Source organism: Alligator sinensis, unplaced genomic scaffold (assembly GCF_000455745.1).
Source record: "Alligator sinensis unplaced genomic scaffold, ASM45574v1 scaffold863_2, whole genome shotgun sequence".
NCBI classification, from domain to species: domain Eukaryota; kingdom Metazoa; phylum Chordata; order Crocodylia; family Alligatoridae; genus Alligator; species Alligator sinensis.
The window spans coordinates 68,640-89,071 of NW_005842780.1; the positions used below are offsets into that span (position 1 = coordinate 68,640).

The window sequence follows — 20,432 nt, forward strand, 5'->3', positions numbered from 1 at the left end:
CCTCAGTCTCATGCTATTTGGACTTTTACTTAAAGCTTCAGCTTCCAGAGATGGGGGATTACCTGAAGATCCCACTTTTAATTTTAAAAAGGGTGTTTCTAGCCTTTGAGATGGCAGAGAAAAGATTGAAAATATGACCTGTGTGCGCCCTAAGGACTCCAAGGGAAAAGAAAAAAATTCAAAATAAGCCCAAGTTCAGTGCACATAAACCACTTCCAAAGTGGCCAAAACCAGTTTAAGATAAGCCTGGATGGATGTAGCATCAGACTTAACTGATTTAGGTTAGATCAGTTTATTGAATAACTCACAAGCCTTCAGCATCCCAGGATGCTTTGCACCCCACCCCCCCCCACCCCCACAGGGTGGGCGAGCTAGTCTTGGCTCCAGCAGAGCAGACAGGTGTGCTTGGCCTGGGCCACTGCAGACATGTGGCTGCATTTCCAGAATCAAATGTGAATGTTCACTTGCTTATCAGTTCAACCTACACAGCTTAGACCAGGGGTGTCCAACCTTTTTTAATGTGGGGCCAGATCATGAACTTTTTATCACCCAGTGGGCTGGCAAGCCACCCAGTGAGCCGGTGAGCTACATTCAAAGACCTCACAGGAAGCAGTATGACATCAGGAAGTGATGTCACATGACTTTTGACACCAATGATGTTGCAGGAAGTGACAATGAAATGGGTCTAACCAGTTCAAAACTCTCCCTCTATAGCATCCACCTCTCCACTGTTTGGGACAGGATACTGAGCTAGATGGACCATTGGGCTGACCAAGCATGGCACTTTCTATGCTCTTATGTTCTTTGGCTGAGCTTCCAAACTATGGCTGAGATTTGCAAAAAGTGGTAGATAGGCATGTTACAAAGTTGTCATAAAAGATTTGGAGCCCTCTAAATCCCACTCATTTTAATGGAAGTTGGCCTTTTGACTCAGCTTTGAAAATCCCAGCCCAAGGTGCCAACCAAATAAGTCAAAATATATTTTGCATTTCTATGCAGTGCATCTATGTGGGGCTCTCGAAGCATTTTACAAACATGAAATGAACCTCAGGATGAGCCCAGCCAGAGCAGCAGGGGCTCAGCTGCATTTTCCCCCTACCTGCGCTGGTCAGTCCCGAGTGGCACACAGCTCCACCACCACTTCTGTTGGTTGGTGCTGACCCGGGCAGGACTGTCCCATCTGGAGCAGCATGCAGCTGAAGCTGGCTTCCCACGTGCTGCTGGGGATGGGAGGAGCCCAGCCAGGTTAGCACCAGCCAGCAGAAGTGGCAGCGGAGCCGTGTGCCGCTCAGGGCTGACGGGTGCAGACAGGGGGAAAATGCAGCTGAGCCCCTGCCGCTCTGGCCGGGCTCATCCCATGCCGAGCGGCACATGGCTCTGCCACCGCTTCTGCTGGCTGGTGCTAACCTGGCTGGGCTCCTCCCATCCCCAGCAGCACGTGGGAAGCCAGCTTCAGCTGCATGCTGCTCCAGATGGGACAGACCTGCCCGGGTCGGCACCAGCCAGCAGAGGTGGCGGTGGGCCGCATGTTGGACAAGCCTGTCTTAGACTAACCAACAAATACTGAAGTGATTTAGCCTCAGGCTTTTTGACTGTCTGAACTTAGCCTTAGCACTTGAAATGAACACTGCCAGCCAGTGGAATTAACACCAACTATGACAGACCCCAAGTCACTGATCCTCAAAGACCGAACATTGACAGCTGTTTGGAGCAGTGGGTTTCGGGGGAGCTACATGAATCTCTGGTACTGAGACTGAATCTGACAAAAGTAGCCTGCCCCTGTGGTCACTAATGTTTCCTCTATCAGGAGCAGACACCCTGGAGTCCTTCAGACCTATGTGGGGTAACCCTCTCCTGCTCTAGTGAGGAAGGTACCAGAGCTCCTTCCAGTCTGTGTTACTTATAATGACCAGGATTGTTTGGTGGGTGTGCGCTTCTCCTTGTGAGGCTCTGCTTGTGTGTCTCCCTCTCAACCTAACAGACATTTGAAAACGGACCCTTTTGCAAGGAAGGTTTGGCCATTTGACTTTGACTTTGTTTTCTAGTCAGTGCAGTGCTGGACTATGAGCAGCAGGTGACAGCAGTGGGTCAAAGATGCTTCCCTAAATGTATGTAGAAGTAAATTGAATGGGGATGCAATTACTCTGTTTTTTTCCAGCCTCTGAGCCTCTCATTCCTTATGGTAGAGCAGTGATTGTCAACTAAGGTGCTGTAGCACCTTGGGGTGCCTTGAAATCTTTTCAAGGGTGTTAACAATATTAGGTGTGCAAATATAATTCACAATATAAATGTAGAGATTTCAAATAAGAATCTAGAGTGTCTAAAACTTTCTGCCCTGTTGTGGTCTTTCTGAGTTCTTTGCCACAGACGAATTGCTTTATTGTTTTTCCATAGTGAAAGCTAAGAGTTGGCATTTTCCAAGGGGTGCCTTGCATCTAATGGAGGGTGCCTTAAGTCTAATGAAGGGTGCATTGAGTATAAAATAAAGGTTGAGAACCACTGCTGTAGAGAATCAATCTAGTTAAACTGTTGCTGCCATGGCAGTAAACTAAAATAAACTTGCACTGCTACAAATGCTGGCAACCATCCTGGGAGTTTTGCAGATTTAATTGTATTTTTATTTATTCATTTATTTATTTTACCAACAGAAGGTAAGAGGGTGAAAAAATGGATGGTAGCAGTACAAGACTGCTGTAAGAAATCTGCTCCAATTGCAGACATGGGTAAAAAGCACAGGTTTATCTTCCATGGACTTTAAGGCTTCTGCCTACAAGTGCAGTATCCTACCAGTTCAAAAAGGAGCGATGATATAAGGGTGTGTGTATGTATATGTGTGTGTATGTATACATGTGTGTGCATGTGTATATGTGTGTATACATATATGTGTGTATGTGTATGTATATGTATATATAAAATAAGAATACATATACACACCCTTATATCATCGCTTTATTTATATATATATATATATATATAATCTTTCCAGAGGAAAGATAGGAGGCTCAAATAGGAGACGACCCAGCAGGGACTAGAATTTAGATCTTCTGTGTCCAGTACCTTGCTTCAGTTTCAATCTCCCACCCCTCTGTCCAGCCCTTCTATGTATCTTCAAGTCAGAGTGTGTGGCTCACTACGTGGCTCACTACTAGCAGAACAGGACTCCACTAAGAACCCTCCTGCAGTTCTGATAAGGACTGGGGTGTCTTGAGCTGAGTGCTAAATCTAGAGGTGGAAGTCATCCACCCAGTACAGTAAGTTTTGGCAGCTCCAGGATGAGGTCTAACAAATGATCCTCAACTTGGGCAGAAACTCAGAGTCCAGGCTGTTCTGTCTGCTGTTGCAGAGCTTGATTTCACCAGAATTGAGGCATGTAAATCCAAAATTATAATCCAAGCCTGTCTCATTCAGTTGCATAACCCTGGAGGTGACTAACCCATTAGGTGCCTCCCTGTTTGACTATGTGCATTTTTCACTGTCCTTTTAGCAAGAACCAGAACCCAAGGCTCTCAGCTGAGTGCCCCAACCGCAGGATTGCACCTCTTGCTGGCTCTCCTTACAGCCTAGAATTTGTGTGCTTGAAGCAGGGCCAGTGGGTAGTCAACAGGAGGGGTGTGTGGTAGTTCTACCCAGACTAGACTCAAGCTTCATAGTCTGGCACTCCTGGCTTGTGGGAGCTGTGGGTCTGAACACCCTCAGGCTAAGAAGGACACTGAACCAGGTCTCCCACTTCTTTGCTTAGTACTCTGACCTGTAGGCTATTCAGTAAGGGAATTGCTGCTGCTGCTCCATTAACTATACTTTAAAAGTTAGGCCTATACCTAATTCACAGATTCTACTCTCAGGTGAAACAAATATCTAAGGCCTACATCCAGTAAGAATTGCAAGATGGCACCAATGCCTTTTTACCTTAAACTTGGCCCAAGTACTTCAATGAAAGAGGGTGAAGTTGTTAGCTGACACAGCCCAGCATGACTTTTGGGAGATGTTGATTTCCATCACCTGAGGAGCTGACTTAAGGTTGTCCATTGCCAAGACTCTTTTAGAAAAGAACAATGGTGCCCCTGTGCATGCTTTGTTAGGAAGAAATCTGATTTTCCCGATTTTAGATTTAAAACCCTTTGACTTGGATCATAAGGGTTTGTTTTTTTTTCATTTAACTTGCTTTATTAGTCAGAATGCAGATTGACTTGCCCTCTCCCCCCTCAATGTACTTTATAGCCTTAGGTTCCAGGAATCATTCTTTTATGTGCATTTTTATAGATTTGCCTTCCAGATGGTGGTCTTCAGTGTTAAATTCTTGTCTGCTAGTCTAAATAAAGGCAGGAGGCATCTACTCTAAGATTTTTAGATATGGTTGACAAGAAGCATAACTGCCATTGAACTCAGTTGTCTTGCTGCTGAGGGGACAGTTGAAGAAAATACAAAAGGTTTTTAAAGCACTCTTATTTTGCCAGAGGAATGTACCACATTGTACTGAGAACTCCAGATGAAGGTTTCCAGCACGGTTAAGAGTTACAGACTGGAAATGTGAGTCCTCACAGGAAGACATGGCTTTTATAACTTATAGCTAAATATGTCATTATGTAGCAGCCACAGTTGAGCTAATGATACCATTCCTACAGTGTGTCTTTGTCAGCATGCCTTTCGATTTGCACATTGTTTGGATATATTCAGACCAGAAAGAGACCACCTGACCTCTATTGGAAGGCTACCGGCTACATGCATGCTCTCTGATGTTGCTTGGGTAGGTCCCTTGATATTCAACAGGTCCTGGATCCGATATATGCTGAAGTCTCATGCAAAAGTGATGCTGACAACATAGGTACCAATACATGATGCATTTATTGAAAAGCTTGTAAAAAACTGATACAATTTTTAACTTTAATGTCAAGTCTATTTAAGAATGACACAACCTTAACTTCAGGACTTTGACATTAAGTTAAAGCCATCTGAGGCTATAAGCAGTGGGAGAAATTTCTTTCCATGAATAGGAAATAGTCAACTGCCATAATAGTACATTCCAAAAATCAAGCTTGGAGAGGTACAAAATCCATGTGAATTCACAAATGTGATGAATAAGTTTGGTAAGAAAAAAGAGGGGAAAGTGGATCTGAAAGGGAAACAAGAGTGTATTTAATCCACCCTCCCCCCCAATCCATGGTACAGTCTCTAAACCATTTCAGACAAAAGAAAAATGTTTTGCCTTGATGCTTCCAAACAAAATAATTTCTATTTAAAATCTGACCTAAAGAAAAAACGTAAAAAAGTCAGCCTAAGCCCAAAACAAAGAACAAAAAAATTCAGTTTGGGTCAACTTTAAATTAGTTTTGGTTAGACTCAAACCAAGTTTTTTTTTTTCTTTCAGATTTTCAAATAAGCCATCCAGCCAAAAAATACAAACCTCTGCTACCAAAATAATTGATCATGAACATACAGCCCTCTGCATAGGGCTACTTCTCCATTCATAAAGGGAAAGACAAAATATTTCTATTGTCTGCATCTTTTGCCTTCATCTGTTTTTAAAGGAGTGAGAGAGAGAGAGACCAGACTAGGCCTCACAGTTTTAGTTTTAAGGGAGGGTATAACAGCGAGTCCTCTGTTCCCTGGGAATGGTGTTAGTACCTCTAGGCAGAATGCTGCATGAAGAAGTGTCCAGGGGGATGCCCAACCTGTAGCATTCTGTAACTTGGATCTCTATAGCAGGTAGTGGGGACACATCCATGTACATCTCTTATTCTAGCACTGTTGTGGCTACTCATGGAGAGAGGTTTCAGTTCTTTCTAACATTGTCTGCTTTCCATCCCCTTAGGCAGCCAGGAATATCCTTTCCCCCAACAGTGAAAAGGCCAGTGCCTTTCTCTGCAGCTGGGCAGTTACTAAGGATATGTGAGGAGGAGTCTCTCCTGTACTGTTTCCGTCTGGAGAAAAAAGAGACAGGAGCCTGGTGGCCTCAACCTAGCCGTAGTAAAGGATGTTTATTACTGCTAGCGTTAAATACCCCCTAGGCACACCATGTGTGTACTTCAGTGCTGCCCCTTGTTTGCCTTCACCTGTTGCCCTTCCATGTTCTCCAGTTATAGATAAAGCTGTAGACACAACCTTGGCTTCAGCCCCATTTTCCTTGACACCCATTCCCACCTTCTGTAGACTACACACGGTACCCCCACTCCCTCGTGACCACAATTCCTGCTTCCTCTCACCATGGTCTCTCAGGAAGACAAGACTAGAAGCAGCCTCCTAGGCCACTGAGTTCAGCCCCCCTGTGTTCAAGACAACCCTTCATTGAAAAAATCCTCAGAATTGCACCTCACCCTGACACAGTAGCCAAAATGCCAAGAACACCCTTAACATACCATAGGTGAAAGCAGGGGAGAAAAAGTACTGCCAATACCATGCCCCTGCAGCAAAAGGGGTAAAGGTAGTTACTATATGTTCCGAAGATCTGAGGACAAGAACCGTGTCCCACACAACAGAGGGAAGCAAAAATCAATCCCTCTCTGGTCCTTGCCAATCTGACTTGAGGAAAGAATTTCTTTATAACCTCAACTTTGGCAAGTGGTACAACACTGGCTAGAAGAGCAAGGCCTTTTATCCAGGAACCATCTGATCTCTCCCTTTGCTTTTCACACACCCAGTTCCTCACTTATGTCCACCTGAGCCTTGGGTTTGTAAACAGCTTTAACCTAATCCTGTGCTAGTTCTCTGTATTTCCTCCTTCCAATGCTTTCTGTAGCAGTCATTTCTCAGAATTCAGTCGCAAACTGACGGGATCTGTCCTGTCCTCTGCTGGCATGAGATTAGAAGGCATTTAAGAAATAAACTCACAAGATAAATGTGGAATTGCAACATAATGGCCGGCACAGTTTCTGTAAATAATGTTTTTGCCTGAAGATCAAGGCTCAGAGTCCCTGCCTCAGTGTTGATCATTGCCATCCATTGTTCCCCTGCACAGCCCATGACAGCTTTCTCCTTTGCAGCCTGTGAACTCCTTGAAGAAGGAACTTTGCCTTCTTGGCCTGCACAAGCCAGGCATTGCCAACATTATGTGCATCATAGAACAGGTGCTACCTCCATTCCATAAGATGAGGAAAATGAAGCACAGAAGTGAAAGCCAACACCTGCAAACCTAAGACACCAAAGAAATTAACATACATCTGCATTTGGACATCTAAAATAGTTGCCTGCTATGCAGGGATCTAGGGACAATTATACACATGCTCTGGTGGACAGGAAGGATGGGACACTTTAATTAGAGAGGCTCCAAGAGCCTCTTTAATTAAAGTGCCTGGGGTATCATGGGTATCATTGTCCCCCACGCTGAAAAATGGCAGCAGGCCTTTAACTAAAACTCATCGAACAAGCTTTAGTTAAACCGCCCCGCCACCATATTTCAGCATGGGGACACTGATACCTGTGATGCTGGAGTCTGCTAGAGCACGGTAATTACCATGCTCTGACGCGCTATAATTACAGTGCATTGGAGCAGCCTCAATGCACATATATAGGCACCCTTGGTGTCTAACTCAAGTGACTCACTCAGTTGGTTGCAGATCTGGGACAGACCCTGATGCATTTTTCTAGTCCTTCCCTTGTACCCTTTCCTCAAGCCCCTGCTTCCAAGTTCTCATGATTTAAAAAAGAATTCTCTCTCAGGACCCACTATGGAAAACTGTTCAGAACAAGCTGCCTATGGAGGACGTAATAGAAAATAGACACAGGATGAAAGGTAAAAAAGGGGTTTTACCCTTTTGATGAAAAGGAGAGCAAGATAACTCCATTCAAAATTTCCACAAGCTTTTTTTGATGTGGAGTCCAATGCCAACCAACAAGGCATGTCTGCTCTATTAGCTAAAGGATGAGGAGCATTCTAAAAGATGCAAATAAAGGTATGGGGTGCAAGATAGCAAGACTCAGCCTCCACTGCCTCTTAGGCTGATCAAGAACATGTTGCTCTTATTTTAAAGGAACGATTTATCCTTCACTGATGTTTGTGATTATTTGTAAAAATGTATGCACATGGTTTTCTTATACTGCTGCAAGGTAAACTGCCTATGTAGGTAAGGCCCCTGCCACACGTTACATATATTACATGATAAATTTAGACCGACCACACACGCAAAGTAATACTTACACCATAAAAATGTCCGTCCAGTTACAAAAAAAAGCCAGCCAGCTACAAAGCTAGTGTTTGAAAATGTGTAACAACTTTATAGCTGGTTTCTATCCAGCTTTAATTTGAACGTATGGCAGGGCCCTAACACCATTCTAGGCTATTAACTCAGCTCATGGGTTTGATCTCACAAACTTTTGCTTACAGGAGTAAGCCTTATTCATGCATGTTATAAAACTACTGGCTTTGGTCCAACTGTTTGTATGACTGTGGGTGCACCATTTCCAGCCTCCTTGAATCGTATAGGCTAGACCCCACCTAGTGTAAATCAACATAGCTGAACTGACTTCAATGGAACTATGCTTGTTTACACCAGCTGATGATCTGCCCCCCTGGCTATTCAGCCTGAGCAGAAGCTAACAGCTTCATGTCCTTCAGTTGCCACTATATAGCAACTTTCATCCTGCACATCATTCTCCTTCACTGTGGCATTAAGGAGGTGAGAGCCAGTGAACCTGGTCCTCTAGGAGATGACACAGCACTTCCTTCTCTTCTTTTTATTAGCCAAGGGGAGCTTACAGTAAGGTAATGTGGATTTCAGGGGGATGTTCTGAATCACTTCATACAGTGTGAACAGACTGAAAGAGATTTGCTCATATGGGGACCTTATCCCATTTTCATACAGGCAGCCAAAGGCAATGGTTGGGATCCCTGTAGCTGAGAACTCAGAGTATGGTAGTTCAATATAGGCCAGATCCGAGTAAGCGCTGTGGCCTTCATAAATGACCCAAGGCTCAGTCCAGCTCTCTGCATCCCGGGGGAACGTACTAAGGTAAATCCCCATATTGATCCGAGATCTGGGGCTTGTTGGATGGGAATAGAGCAGCCAGGTTGGGAGGTGGAAGACATTGGATTTGAAAGTGGCTCCTGGTTTGTGCTGTCCCTGATTTCTGCATGATGAAACAGAGGATGGGGTGCCCTGGGTTTCATTGCTACAGTTACTGGGTGGATGGGGCCCTTCAGATGCCATATGTTGTTGGTAGCCCTGAGGCTGACAGATCAAAGGCTCGGTTGGTAGGGTATCAATATCCACATTGCAGAGAGGAAGATACTGAAGCCTAGCACTATTTCTAGAGAACAATGGGCACTCTAAGCCATTGATGGAGCCATGTGATCTCTGCCATGAGTAGGGATTGCTGGGGCTATAGAAGAGAGGAGCAGGGAAGCCAATGATGCTGCCCTGGCAGCCATGCGGTGGTTCTACCAGCCGTGGGACCAGTTGCCCTGAGTGGAAAACTGCTCCATCGTCAGTGCTGAGGGCCTGCACACGGAAACCCAAAGGGCTCCTGGCATTACAGTAGAGGACATTACTGCCATCTTCCTCATCCACAGAAGCTAACTGGCATTCCCCTGTCTGCAGGTTGGGGATATATTCACCGTAGTGCCAGGTCTGGCCGTGGTCATCACTGTAGAAGGTGAAGGAGTGGGGAGTCGTTTTGCAGAGCTTCCCAAAGCATTCCTTGCAGTCAATGTGGTAGGCGTAGGCAGGCACCAGCAGACGCCCCGACTTGAGCTGAATTCCATGGCCAGGACCAAGGGCAAAGGTGGCCCATTCTGTGCAGGAGAGACCAGTGTAAGGAACCATCCCTCCACTCCTCTGACGTTTTCCCCCAAATTTCCTTATCCACAGGCATGCATTTAGAGCTAGGGAAAGGAGCTGAGCCTCGAAGGTTGACAAACCCAGCATGGTACTAGCAACGTAAGCACAGCCCCAGCATTCTGCCGCAACACGGCCTCACAGGGCCCTGTACTTTCAAGTGCCAAGGGAGGGCCCTGAATCTAGAGGCAGCTGGACTCCCAGAGCACCCATTACAGGAAGAAGGTTCAGGGCAAGTAGTGCCAATCCCTTCTCACTAAACAGCATGGTCAAGGTCATGGGTGACCAAGAGTACGTTCAAATACTACCCACCTCTCAATGCCCTGCCTTCTTGACCCTCCTCTGTTCCTATTGACTCTCCTGTCCCACCTGTGTTATTCTCTCCCATTGTTATTGGCTGGCAAGCGAAAATATTATTTGGGGGGGGCTGAGTAACCTGACCCCTGCCCCTCCCTCCCACAGGGCCGTTGTGGGGCCAGTGTGCTCTGGTGCTGTACGTGACAGCAAAGGAGTGTGTGGCAGGGGGATGGCATTGCAGCAGCAGGGCATGGTGGCACCATGGTGCTGCTGCTGTTACCAGCTGCTGTAAAATTAGTCGTGGGGGGGGCTAAGTCCCATTAGCCCTGGCCTTCTGCCACCTATGGGTGTTCCTAATTCCAGGATCCTGGGGATTCATCCAAAATTACAGGCCTGGGCACAAGTTGGGTAGGTGAGCTCTGGGCAGATTGAGGAGGGGCAGTGACACACCTCAATGGGCTTCCACCCAGAGCTTCCTGCCTTAAACCAGATACTGTTTTGATTTATGCTAAAGAGAAGCTAAGAAAGAACAGCTTATCCCCCACAGCACACTCTGAATTTCTTCTCTCCCTCCCTCTCCCTGCCTGGTTCCTGGGATGTTTACCTTCAATGGCTCTGCCGATGACCTGTTCTGTCAAGTCGGTGACCTTGCTCCAGCTCAGACCCTGGTCGGAACTGGCCACATAGCATAGGCGGGCGGCATTATGACCCGTAATAATCTGATAAGCTTCAGGAGTCTTGCCTAGTACAGCAATGAAGAAGAGGAAGACTATGCCTGTGAATTCGTCATAGACTGGGCAGGGGTTCATGGACCGATGGTGCCTCAAGGTTGCAGTCTCGAGTGCTCTCATGTCTTCCCACTGTCAAAGAGACGAGGACAGGACAGGGTGAGGTTCCTGACTGATCCTCTCCTTTTGCTCATCTTCTCCCTCAGACTGTGCACCTTTCCTCCTGGACTGCAGAGTTCATCCACTGCCTCCCAAGTCACTTCAGCCACCTCCTCCCACACACTCCACAGCTCTGCCCATTCATAGTTCTCCTTTTCCATGATTCTTCCAGTTTGATGCAGTTCTCCCAACTGGATGCAAAAGCTGTGATGCTCTTACAGAGCTAGAAAAATAGTTATTCTGCACAGCAGTTCACCAATAAAATAGGCACAAGAGACTTGCTTCTCAGGTCCAGCCACATTATGCTTAGTACAGGACAGGATACTGGGAGCGAAGCAATATGAGGCTATTCATCTCCTTCCCCATCCTGCAGCACAAAACACCCAGCAGCTTCAGGGCTGCTGTAAGTTAAATCATTGTGAAATGGTGCCTGAAAGGCTGTTATACTGTTGTACTCCAGCTATAGCCTCTCTCTTGCCCTTCATATGTCTCTTGGCCTTACTCTCTCACCTCCACAGAGTTCCTGTAGAAAGACCCCCTCCTTAGCACCAGCAGGTTGGCATGAGCATCGTCAGCACTCAGCCTCTCCTCAGCAAAGGCCAGCAGCTTTCCCACGCAGTGGATGTAGAGCAGAGCAGGGACGCGGTAAGTCACTCCATTCAGTTCCCTCTCAAAAAGCACTGTTCGAGCTGGAAAATGACGAGACCCCATCCTGGCTGCAGCAAGGGGCAGAAAACACATAAACGCCTATCTATAAGAAATAGGAAAGATAGAGGCAGCTTCACCCTCTCAGCCAGTGGTTCAAGTGAGTGCATTTACATGTGCACTTTAATGCACATTAGCCTATTTTAATGCGCATTAAAGCATCACAAAAAAACCATGGACTTTCACTAATGCACATTAAAATAGGCTAATGCACCTTTTTCTTGTACCTCACAATGGAAGTACTAAATTTAATGCACATTAGCAAAAGCACAGTAATGAATGTGTAGATGCACATGCTGAGCGGAACATGAACAGGCAGAGAACACTGGCCTGATGCATGTGGGCATAAGCAGCAGTAGTCTGATCTAGTCAGCTGCGTACACTCATGGTCTCCAAGGTAGGAACTTGTAAAGGATTCAGGGCACCTTCCAGAAATAATCTTGCTCAACCCAGCCAGGGATTCCAGAAAACAAATTCAACCATCCTTGGCCCTGTTTTGTCCAGGCAGAACCATAAATATAGGCTGGAAAAAGAAGAGTGATTGTTTGGGCTTTTGTTTATGGAAGGACTGTCAAACAGCCACCTGTCCCTACTCTAGGCATGACCCTGCTGGTAAAGGCTATAATGGTGTACATGGTGCTCCCATGGTGCACTGCACACTCTCTCACACTGGACCACAGAAGCTCCACATATGGGGGGTACCTCTAGGAAAACCCATGCACACCCCTCTGTCAAGACCTAAATGAGAACACGGGAAGTCTGCAGTTCCTGCAGAGTACGCAGAAGCTGTTTCTTTAAAATATTAAAAAGGTTGTTTCTGAACTCCACTGACTGAACTGCCTTTTGCTTTAGAGCCTTTACCATCTTTTTTTCTAAAGAAAAAGGAGGGACATCCTCATCCTGCAAAAATCCTGCAAAAAATGTAGAATCAGTTTGTTGGTTTGAATTCTATACGGCACGATTGTAAGGGAAGTGAGCCAAAACAAATACTGACACTCGAGTTGTGTATAGTACATTGTCAACCCCCGCCACTCCCCAAAATGACAGACAAGTATTGACCATCTACAGGACTAACTAAAAGACATGCAACCTTCTGAACAGAGGGATCATAGATGTGTGTTCTTTGCAAGATCTTCATTTTTCTGGGAACTGCCTAAAAGTAAATATATTAAATACCAGTTTTGAGCAATGTTGACAGCTGAAGTGTGCTGTCCCACAAGATTAGCCACATATCCTTGTCATATGAAAACAAAAAGGTATCTCTAGGGTAACAGGGTCAAAACATGCCTAGAAAGCTTCCTTTGATTTATGTTTACAGGTAGGGCACCATCTTTGTATTGCACATGCCACTGAAAAACAGAGAGGATATGACTTCTGTGGGCATTGGTTGGGGTTGCAGTAGCACTGTTGATAGAAGATTAATATCTATATTTGGGAAGATCAGATATCCAGATATATCTTTGAATGTTAGACTTGTTATTTTATGGGTAGGATTAATAAATAAAGGGGGGGGGGGAAAGAAAGAAGAGGGAGGAAAGAAGAGGGAGTTGGCACACCACTAGATTCTTCCATTGGCTGTTCTTTGACATCCGCAACATACATAATTTGTTACAAGAGGACCTGCAGGAAAAGAACATTCCCAAAATATAATGCATATGGAAGCCAATAGATCATCACTAAGGATCCTGGTTTTCTCTGATTTAAAATGAATCCCCAATTTTCAGTTAAAAAAGTAACCCCAAATCCACATTTTTCCATGATTTAAATGAAGCACCACTTATATACACACACACAAATTGAAAAAATGACTAAAATGAAACACCTCTCTCTCTCTCTCTCTGTGTGTGTGTGTGTGTGTGTGTGTGTGTGTGTGTGTGTGTGTGTTTATATATATATATATATATATATATGTATTTTTTTATTTTTTTTTTAAAGTCTCACAGTGTCCTTGTGAATTAGGAAAGTATTATTGTTGTTCTGCAGAGGAGGTAATTGAGCCTCAGGAAGATAAAATGACTTGCCTATAGTGTGTTAGTGTTAGAGCAGTGTTATAAACATGAGAAAAATGCTGAATTTTTGGATTAAGATGACTCCACTTGGTTACAAACATCACAGCCCCGTCAGAGATCAAAGGGACACATTTTCAGCTAGACCGAGGCCTGGCTTTTTCATCTGTAGGCATTTTGCATCTGCAGGGGGAATTATAAACACATGACTGAGAGGCAGCTACTCTAAGTAGTTTATATGTACTGGGAGTCAGGAAATGAGAGATGCAGCTCCTGTGTTTTGCCTCTACACTTGGATGGCAGGCACAAAAAATAAATGCACCTGTAAACCACCTCTCCCATGCATGTATTGCTAAGCAGCACAACTGAGGCTAGCATTTTCGTCAGCCAAAATAGCTTAAATAGCCATCTGCTGTGCTAATAGTGTAAGATCAGAATGGTACTGAAATGGGGCTAAAGCAGAAGTGACAGGGATAGAAGGAGGACACCGAGGAAGCTAAGGTGTGGGGATGGCTTTCCCAATGTCAACTCTGTCTCTTCCTTGAGCTCCAGCATAGAATTGCAAAGCAAGAGTGCCAGAGTACCGTGTCCAGTTTTGGGCACCGCACTTCAAGAGGGACATGGAGGATCTGGGGAGGGTTCAGAGGAGGGCCACCCACATGATTAGTGGTCTCCGTGAAAGACCCTATGAGGAGAGATTGAGGGATCTGGTTCTCTTCAGCCTATACAAAAGCCGGCTGAGGGGTGACCTTGTGGCCACCTATAAATTTATCAGGGGAGGACAGCAGGGAATTGGGGATGCACTGTTTACCAGAGCGCCTCAGGGAGTAACTAGGAATAATGGGTGCAAACTAGTGGAGAGTAGATTTAGGTTAGACATTAGGAAGAATTTTTTTATAATAAGGGTGGCCAGAATCTGGAATGGGCTTCCAAGAGAGGTGGTGCTGTCACATAACTTGGAGGTCTTCAAGAGGAGGCTTGACAATCACCTGGCTGGGGTCATCTGACCTCAGTGCTCTTTCCTGCCAGGGGCAGGGGGTCGGACATGATGATCCATTGGGTCCCTTCTGACTCTGTTATCTATGAATCAAACTGATGCAATTCAACAGCCGGAAGAAAACTGCCCTCTGGAATTTCCCTATATCTGATGCATGTGAGCTGAGTCAGTCTATACTTCTGCATAATAGAGCCCACACCTTCTTACACAAAGATAGATGCAGCATATGGAGCCATAATTAACTGTGTTTGGTGAGACCTCAGATCAGGTCCTTGGCTAATGAAATCAGTCTCTTTCCAGTGACGTTGATGAATTTCCACCAGCAGAAAATTTGGTCCTTTGACTCCATAATCCTGTACGGCAATCATGGGAATTAACTAGTTAATTAACTAGTTAAAAAGTTAAAGAAATGGCTAACTTTTAACTTTAACTAGTTACATTTTTTAGCTGTCAACTTTTAACTTTAACTAGTTAAAAAAAAAGGTTACCTTTAAGGTTTTTTTTAAATAAGTTAAAAGTTAAAAAAATACTGAAATTCAGCTTTCCCAGAGTTTTTCCTGACACAGCCACTCTCTAGGACTTGCATGGAATGATATTTCTTTATTGAAACTGTAGGACTTCTTGGCTGAGAGACGGAGAGTAGTGTGCCTTCCTATGAGAACTGGTCTCTTAAGAACAGCACATCCCAGAGTTCCTTAGTTCATGCTGGCATTTTCTGTGCATTTGCAGAAGTCAATGGGGCAGCCAGGCGGCTGCAGGAGAGGGAACAAGCACAAGCAAGCAGAGACATTGGTCCCAGTAAGAGTGGGAGCAAGTAGTGAGGGTGAAGCAAATGATGACTTTTTAAATTTTAATGAAGATCAGAACCAGCAGCCCAGGGCCCAAGAAGTTGAGCATTACTTCTCATCTGTGAGAAACTTATTGGAGATGTCACCTACTATGAAAAACTATTAATCCGTTATAATACAAGCATTCCCTCATCTGCCCATGTAGAGCAATTGTTCTGTAATGGGGGCTTAGTTTTGCAAGACAGAAGAGGAAAACTGTCAGATGTCAGTTTTGACATGCAGCTTTTGCTAAAGTTCAATACACGTTTAAACTGTTTCTGCTATGGAACTGAACAGTCTCTCATTTAAATAGATTTTCTCATTTTGATTTAATTTTGATTTTCAGGCACTTTCATTAGTTCTAATTCAGATGTATTTCATACCCTTTTGTTACCTTATGAGCAATAAAAAATTGTAACAACAGAGGTTTTCTGTGGAAACAGCTTTCATTTGTCACCTGGCTATGAATATCTTTTTTCTGTTATTCTAGTATACCTATACAATGCATTGACTTTTACAAAGTACTTCGCATGGAGAGGGTGAGAAGGATCTAACATTACATAGGTATCGGTAAACTGTTATTCTGAAAACTGTATGACAAGTATAGCATTGTTTTCGGGTAAAGCAGGGTGAGTTCTGAGTAAATTAGTGTCAGCTTCTGGAAAAGAAACCCACTTCTTGCATTTGAAAATGAAAAATGATGCTAAGAGCCAATGCGTGTTTCACTCATGTCTCACGAATCAACCTAACTTTTAATTAGTTACTCTCTTTTTTACTTACCTTTTAACTAGTTGAAAGTGGAAATATTTAAATTTTAACTTAACTCAAGTTATTTTTAAAGGCTGCTAGCTTTTAACTTTAACTAGTTACATTTTTCATAAACTTTTCCCATGACTGCTGTACTGTATAAGTGAGAAGGTCACCAAACCCCTGGAGACTTCATTAGGGTGTTTAGTGTCCTTTTAGTTGCCACTGTTTCTGCTTTAAATATCCATTATATTGTTGCATGTATTATATACTTAACCAGGAAACAAACAGCTCATATTCCGAACCTAGTGATGGTCTGCAAAGAGAGTCCAAGTCTCATGGCACATGGAGCTAGTGTGATTAAGGCACACCAGTTTCTGTAACTAACCACACACACGCAAAAGGGAGCACTGTGGCTTACATCCAGCTGCCTTTGACTCCCCAGTCTAAATAATCATGTGCCCAGTTAGAGCTCAGTTAACTGGGGGCAGCCTTCAGCACAAGTTCAAAACAAAGCTCAAACTCGCACTTCTCAGACTGCTGTGAGACACCTTAACTGCTCTGCCACCATCCCTCCCCAAAAGGAAGACTCAGAGGAAAATCAGCAGTTTGCGAGTGGAATCTGCTACTGAGAAACCTTTGACCAGAAGTTTCAGGGCTGAGGTACAGTAGTTGGGGCATTCATGTTCAACTAGAGCTTAAAAAAAATGAACGGGAGCTTTACAGAAAGCTAAACTACTGGAAAAGAATAGTGAAAAACTCACCTGCTCCCTTCCAGTTGGCCTCTTAATTTATCCCAAAATTAATGCTGATAGATCAGCTCACACTTCGGCCTTCTCCTGAGTCTAGTCCTATTTGCATTCTGATTTAAATATAATGTCCAGTGATCCAGTCACCCATTTTGTTTTTATTCCTCCAGGATGCATTTCATTTATATTGTGTTCTCTCCCAATAGACCCATCTCTTCAGTTTCCATCCCCCTCTCTCTGCCCCAACAGCTCTCACAAAACTCTAATAGCAGAGCTCCTCAGTGACCAGCAAAAACCCCCGAGTCAGCAGATAGTGGCTCAAACAGCGAAGTCAGAATAACAAAGGCCTCATTGTCAGGGAGCAGTGAAACTAATCAGCAGTGGCCCAAGTTCAGGTACCCAAAGCCTTTCATTTCTATCTTATCTATTATTAGAGAGGCCACAGGAATGGAGAAAGTACTTACACAGAGACACAAATATAATTTCCCTATTTACATAGAAGTCAGGAGTTACACAGGGCCCTCCACAGACAACATTTCCCAAATGAGAATGGAAGAAGAGGTAACGAGATGACTGGCAGCTTCTGCATTTGAAGAAACAAGGCTTGATTCTCTTCTTGCACTGTTAGCCTACTGTGTTATACAGTTATGTAAAAAATCTTACCCACAGGCGAACAGGTGGCCAAAACCTTGCTGGACAATGTACTTTCAAAGTTGCATTAACTTCCCACTTAGAAGGTCCTGTTCCCAAAGCAGTGGTACAGCAGAAACTAAAATATGAAGTAAAATGAGCTATAGAGATACCACAGCAAGGGTTCTCAGTTCATGATCTCTGGCCCATAGTGATGTCTAATTCAGAGGTTGAGCATCTATCGTTGCTCAAGCAGCACTGAAACCTGTTAGTTGTTACTTTAGCTAAAACTCTTTAACGATATGTCTACATCAGTATTTAGGTAAAGAGACATAGCCAAAGAGCTGCCTTATGCTATCTGTATCTCATCCTGTGATTCTCACTAAAGCTGTCTACTTTGTGGTTTCTGTTCTTTGGGTGGGAGTCCTTCTAGGAACCAATCTGTGAATGATGTTTCTTCTTCCATGCGGGACTCTACTTAGGGGCAACAGAAACAGGAAGTAGGGTGCCAGAAAGACATCAGGAACAGAGGACTGAGGGGTTGCTCCCAGGGACTTCCTGGGTTCAAGGCCTGCGAGCCTGGTGGAGTTCCAAACAGACTGGAGGAAAGGGCAGGGTTGACCTCATACCCTGAAGTTCAGTAGTTCCCAGGCCCCAAGGAGGGGGTGAGCTTAGAGTTTACAGTGTAGATAAGGACTGTCCAACTGGTGGCCTGTGGGTCATGACTGGCCAGCAGGGATTAAAATGAGGTGCGTGGCTCCTGCCTAATGGCCATTCCTCTTATTGCTCCAGCTGCTGTGGTGGCTGGGCTCTCTGGAGCAGAGCAGCGTGGTGGCAGGGGGCCTAATGAACTCACGGTCTACTTTGCTGCCTTCAGCTAGTCCTATGAAGCCAATGAACCAATGTAGGCTGCCTTATCTGGGACTTATGAAGTTCTTCATGAGATATGGCTTGCAGAAGATGATGAATGTGCTGATAAATGTGCTGAAGTCACAATCATTGCACCACTGAAATCATGTTGGACTTTAAGAACCACACATGATCTAGGAGTATTCATGCAATTTGGTTTGAAATGTGGATTCGCTTACCTCAGGTCCTCTGGGTACTTTGCAGAGCATTAACTTCCCATATGTTTTCTGGTTAGACGTCTCACCCAAGCCTGTTTTATTATAGCTTAATGTCATTGTCACTGGTGCAGTCTCACTCTCATTATTTTACATCAGACAGCCTTATCTCTATGTAAATCAGAGCATTCAAATCAGCAAAATATTGGATGATGAACTGACCTTGTCTGGGATGAGAAAATTATCTCTCTTGTGATTGTGCTTTTCATCCTGCTGCACATGCCTTTCTGGACTATTGATACTTTCCTCTTTGCAAAACGGCAAGATACTGTTTATTACTGCTACCTGTGACAGAAGGATCAGTATCTCTTGCTCATCTCACCTGCCGTGCCCTCTTGTAGTGTCTCTCTGGAGGGGTCCTCAGTTTGCAGTTGTAGGAGATGGTTGGCCTGCCACCCACTATCCAGGCTGAGCATAGTACAGGTTTCCCTCACTTTATGCAGGTTCTGTATGTGAGAATTTGCTCTTACACAATGACCCTTTTTATACCAAAAATTCATTATATGTGAGGTAAATTCACTGTTATGCGAGCAGTGTGGTGGAAGCCCATGGTCAGCTACTTTGTGCAGTATGTTGTGGTAGTGCACCACAATATAGTCTCCTGAGTGGATCTGTGCTCCTCGCTCGTTGTCTGCGGCACGTGTTCCTGTAGTTGCCATCCCCATTATGATAGTGCCCTGTGCTTGTGTGTACTGTCTGCTGTTGGCGAGTCCCAAAATTGTCTTGTAAAAGTGGTAGAAATGGGTCGGGGGGTCAGTACAGTTGAGGTCTTGGAACATATCCTTATTTGTTACATTGTAAAGTGTGTTTCCTTTATAAAAACTTGGGTTATGCACCATTTTCCAGGAACGCATTTACAGCATAAAGCAAGGGAAACCTATACTAGTACTCCCCGCACAGCTCAGGATACCTGCCATTTTGGTTCTTTACTCCCTTCAGCCTTCTCCTCTCAGTGGCTGGGCTCAACACTCCAGCCTCCTCCTTCACAGTCTTGCTGGCCCTTCTCTCTGGCTTCACTCCTTGCTAGTCTAGAGCCAACAGTGCTACTATAGTTAGCAGAGCCAGAAGTAGCCATATTCTGCCCCTAGAAGGCCAGCCTCTCCAATGCTACTCTCATCCTAAATGATGGAGAAAGGGGAACTCAGGACCCTTCCTTTGTGCAGTGATGTCTCCCAGAGGGGAAAGAGAAACTAGTTAATTAGCAACAGAATCTCCTCTGTTAAACCACATTCTTTCTCAAGGACAGTGGCAATAAAATAGTGATCAGGCAGCTTTCACAAAGCCCAGGACCATTTATTAAGAACAAAAGCATTAGTGTGTAGCAAGCTCACCTTTCAGAGCTTGGGTTGAGTCAAGGCTTGATATCCTGCTGTTTTCATTGGTGGAGCCCATCCACCAATCAGGAGGCAGCAGGAGAAATAAAGTCATGCCCCTTTCCTGAGGGGAGGGGGAGAAGAGCTCTCCCTGACCTGGTTGAAGACTACAAACTGTCAGGTCCAGATGACTTCAGGGGCAGAGCCCTGGCACGTATAAAAGGAGCTGTGCACCCAGCACGAGGGGCAGATGCGGCAAGGGACTCAAAAAGAACGGAGCCAAGAAAATCTGGGGAGCTCTCCCCCAGTGGGCAATAGGCCCAAGGCTCCTGAAGCTGCCACTGGAGGAGCAGCCTTGGGAGCAGGGCAAGACCGCGCGGGCT

The 20,432-nt window shown here is 44.8% G+C and overlaps 1 protein-coding gene across 2 annotated transcripts in view; it reads right to left on the reverse strand.

Annotated features, from left to right (window-relative positions):
• Positions 1–4,356: 4,356 nt before the first annotated feature.
• NEU4 (neuraminidase 4) overlaps positions 4,357–20,432 on the reverse strand; it is a 20,855-nt gene continuing 4,779 nt past the window's right edge. Inside the window, exons 2-4 of one of the 2 annotated variants that reach the window (XM_025216970.1) lie at positions 11,462–11,667; positions 10,669–10,924; positions 4,357–9,724 (exon numbers count right to left, since the gene is read on the reverse strand). In XM_025216970.1, the coding sequence (XP_025072755.1) occupies positions 8,634–9,724; positions 10,669–10,924; positions 11,462–11,667 (1,553 nt within the window). In that variant the 3' untranslated portion in view covers positions 4,357–8,633. Of the gene's footprint in view, positions 9,725–10,668; positions 10,925–11,461; positions 11,754–20,432 lie in introns of those variants that run through there. The other variant, XM_014525288.2, reaches the window with a different exon arrangement.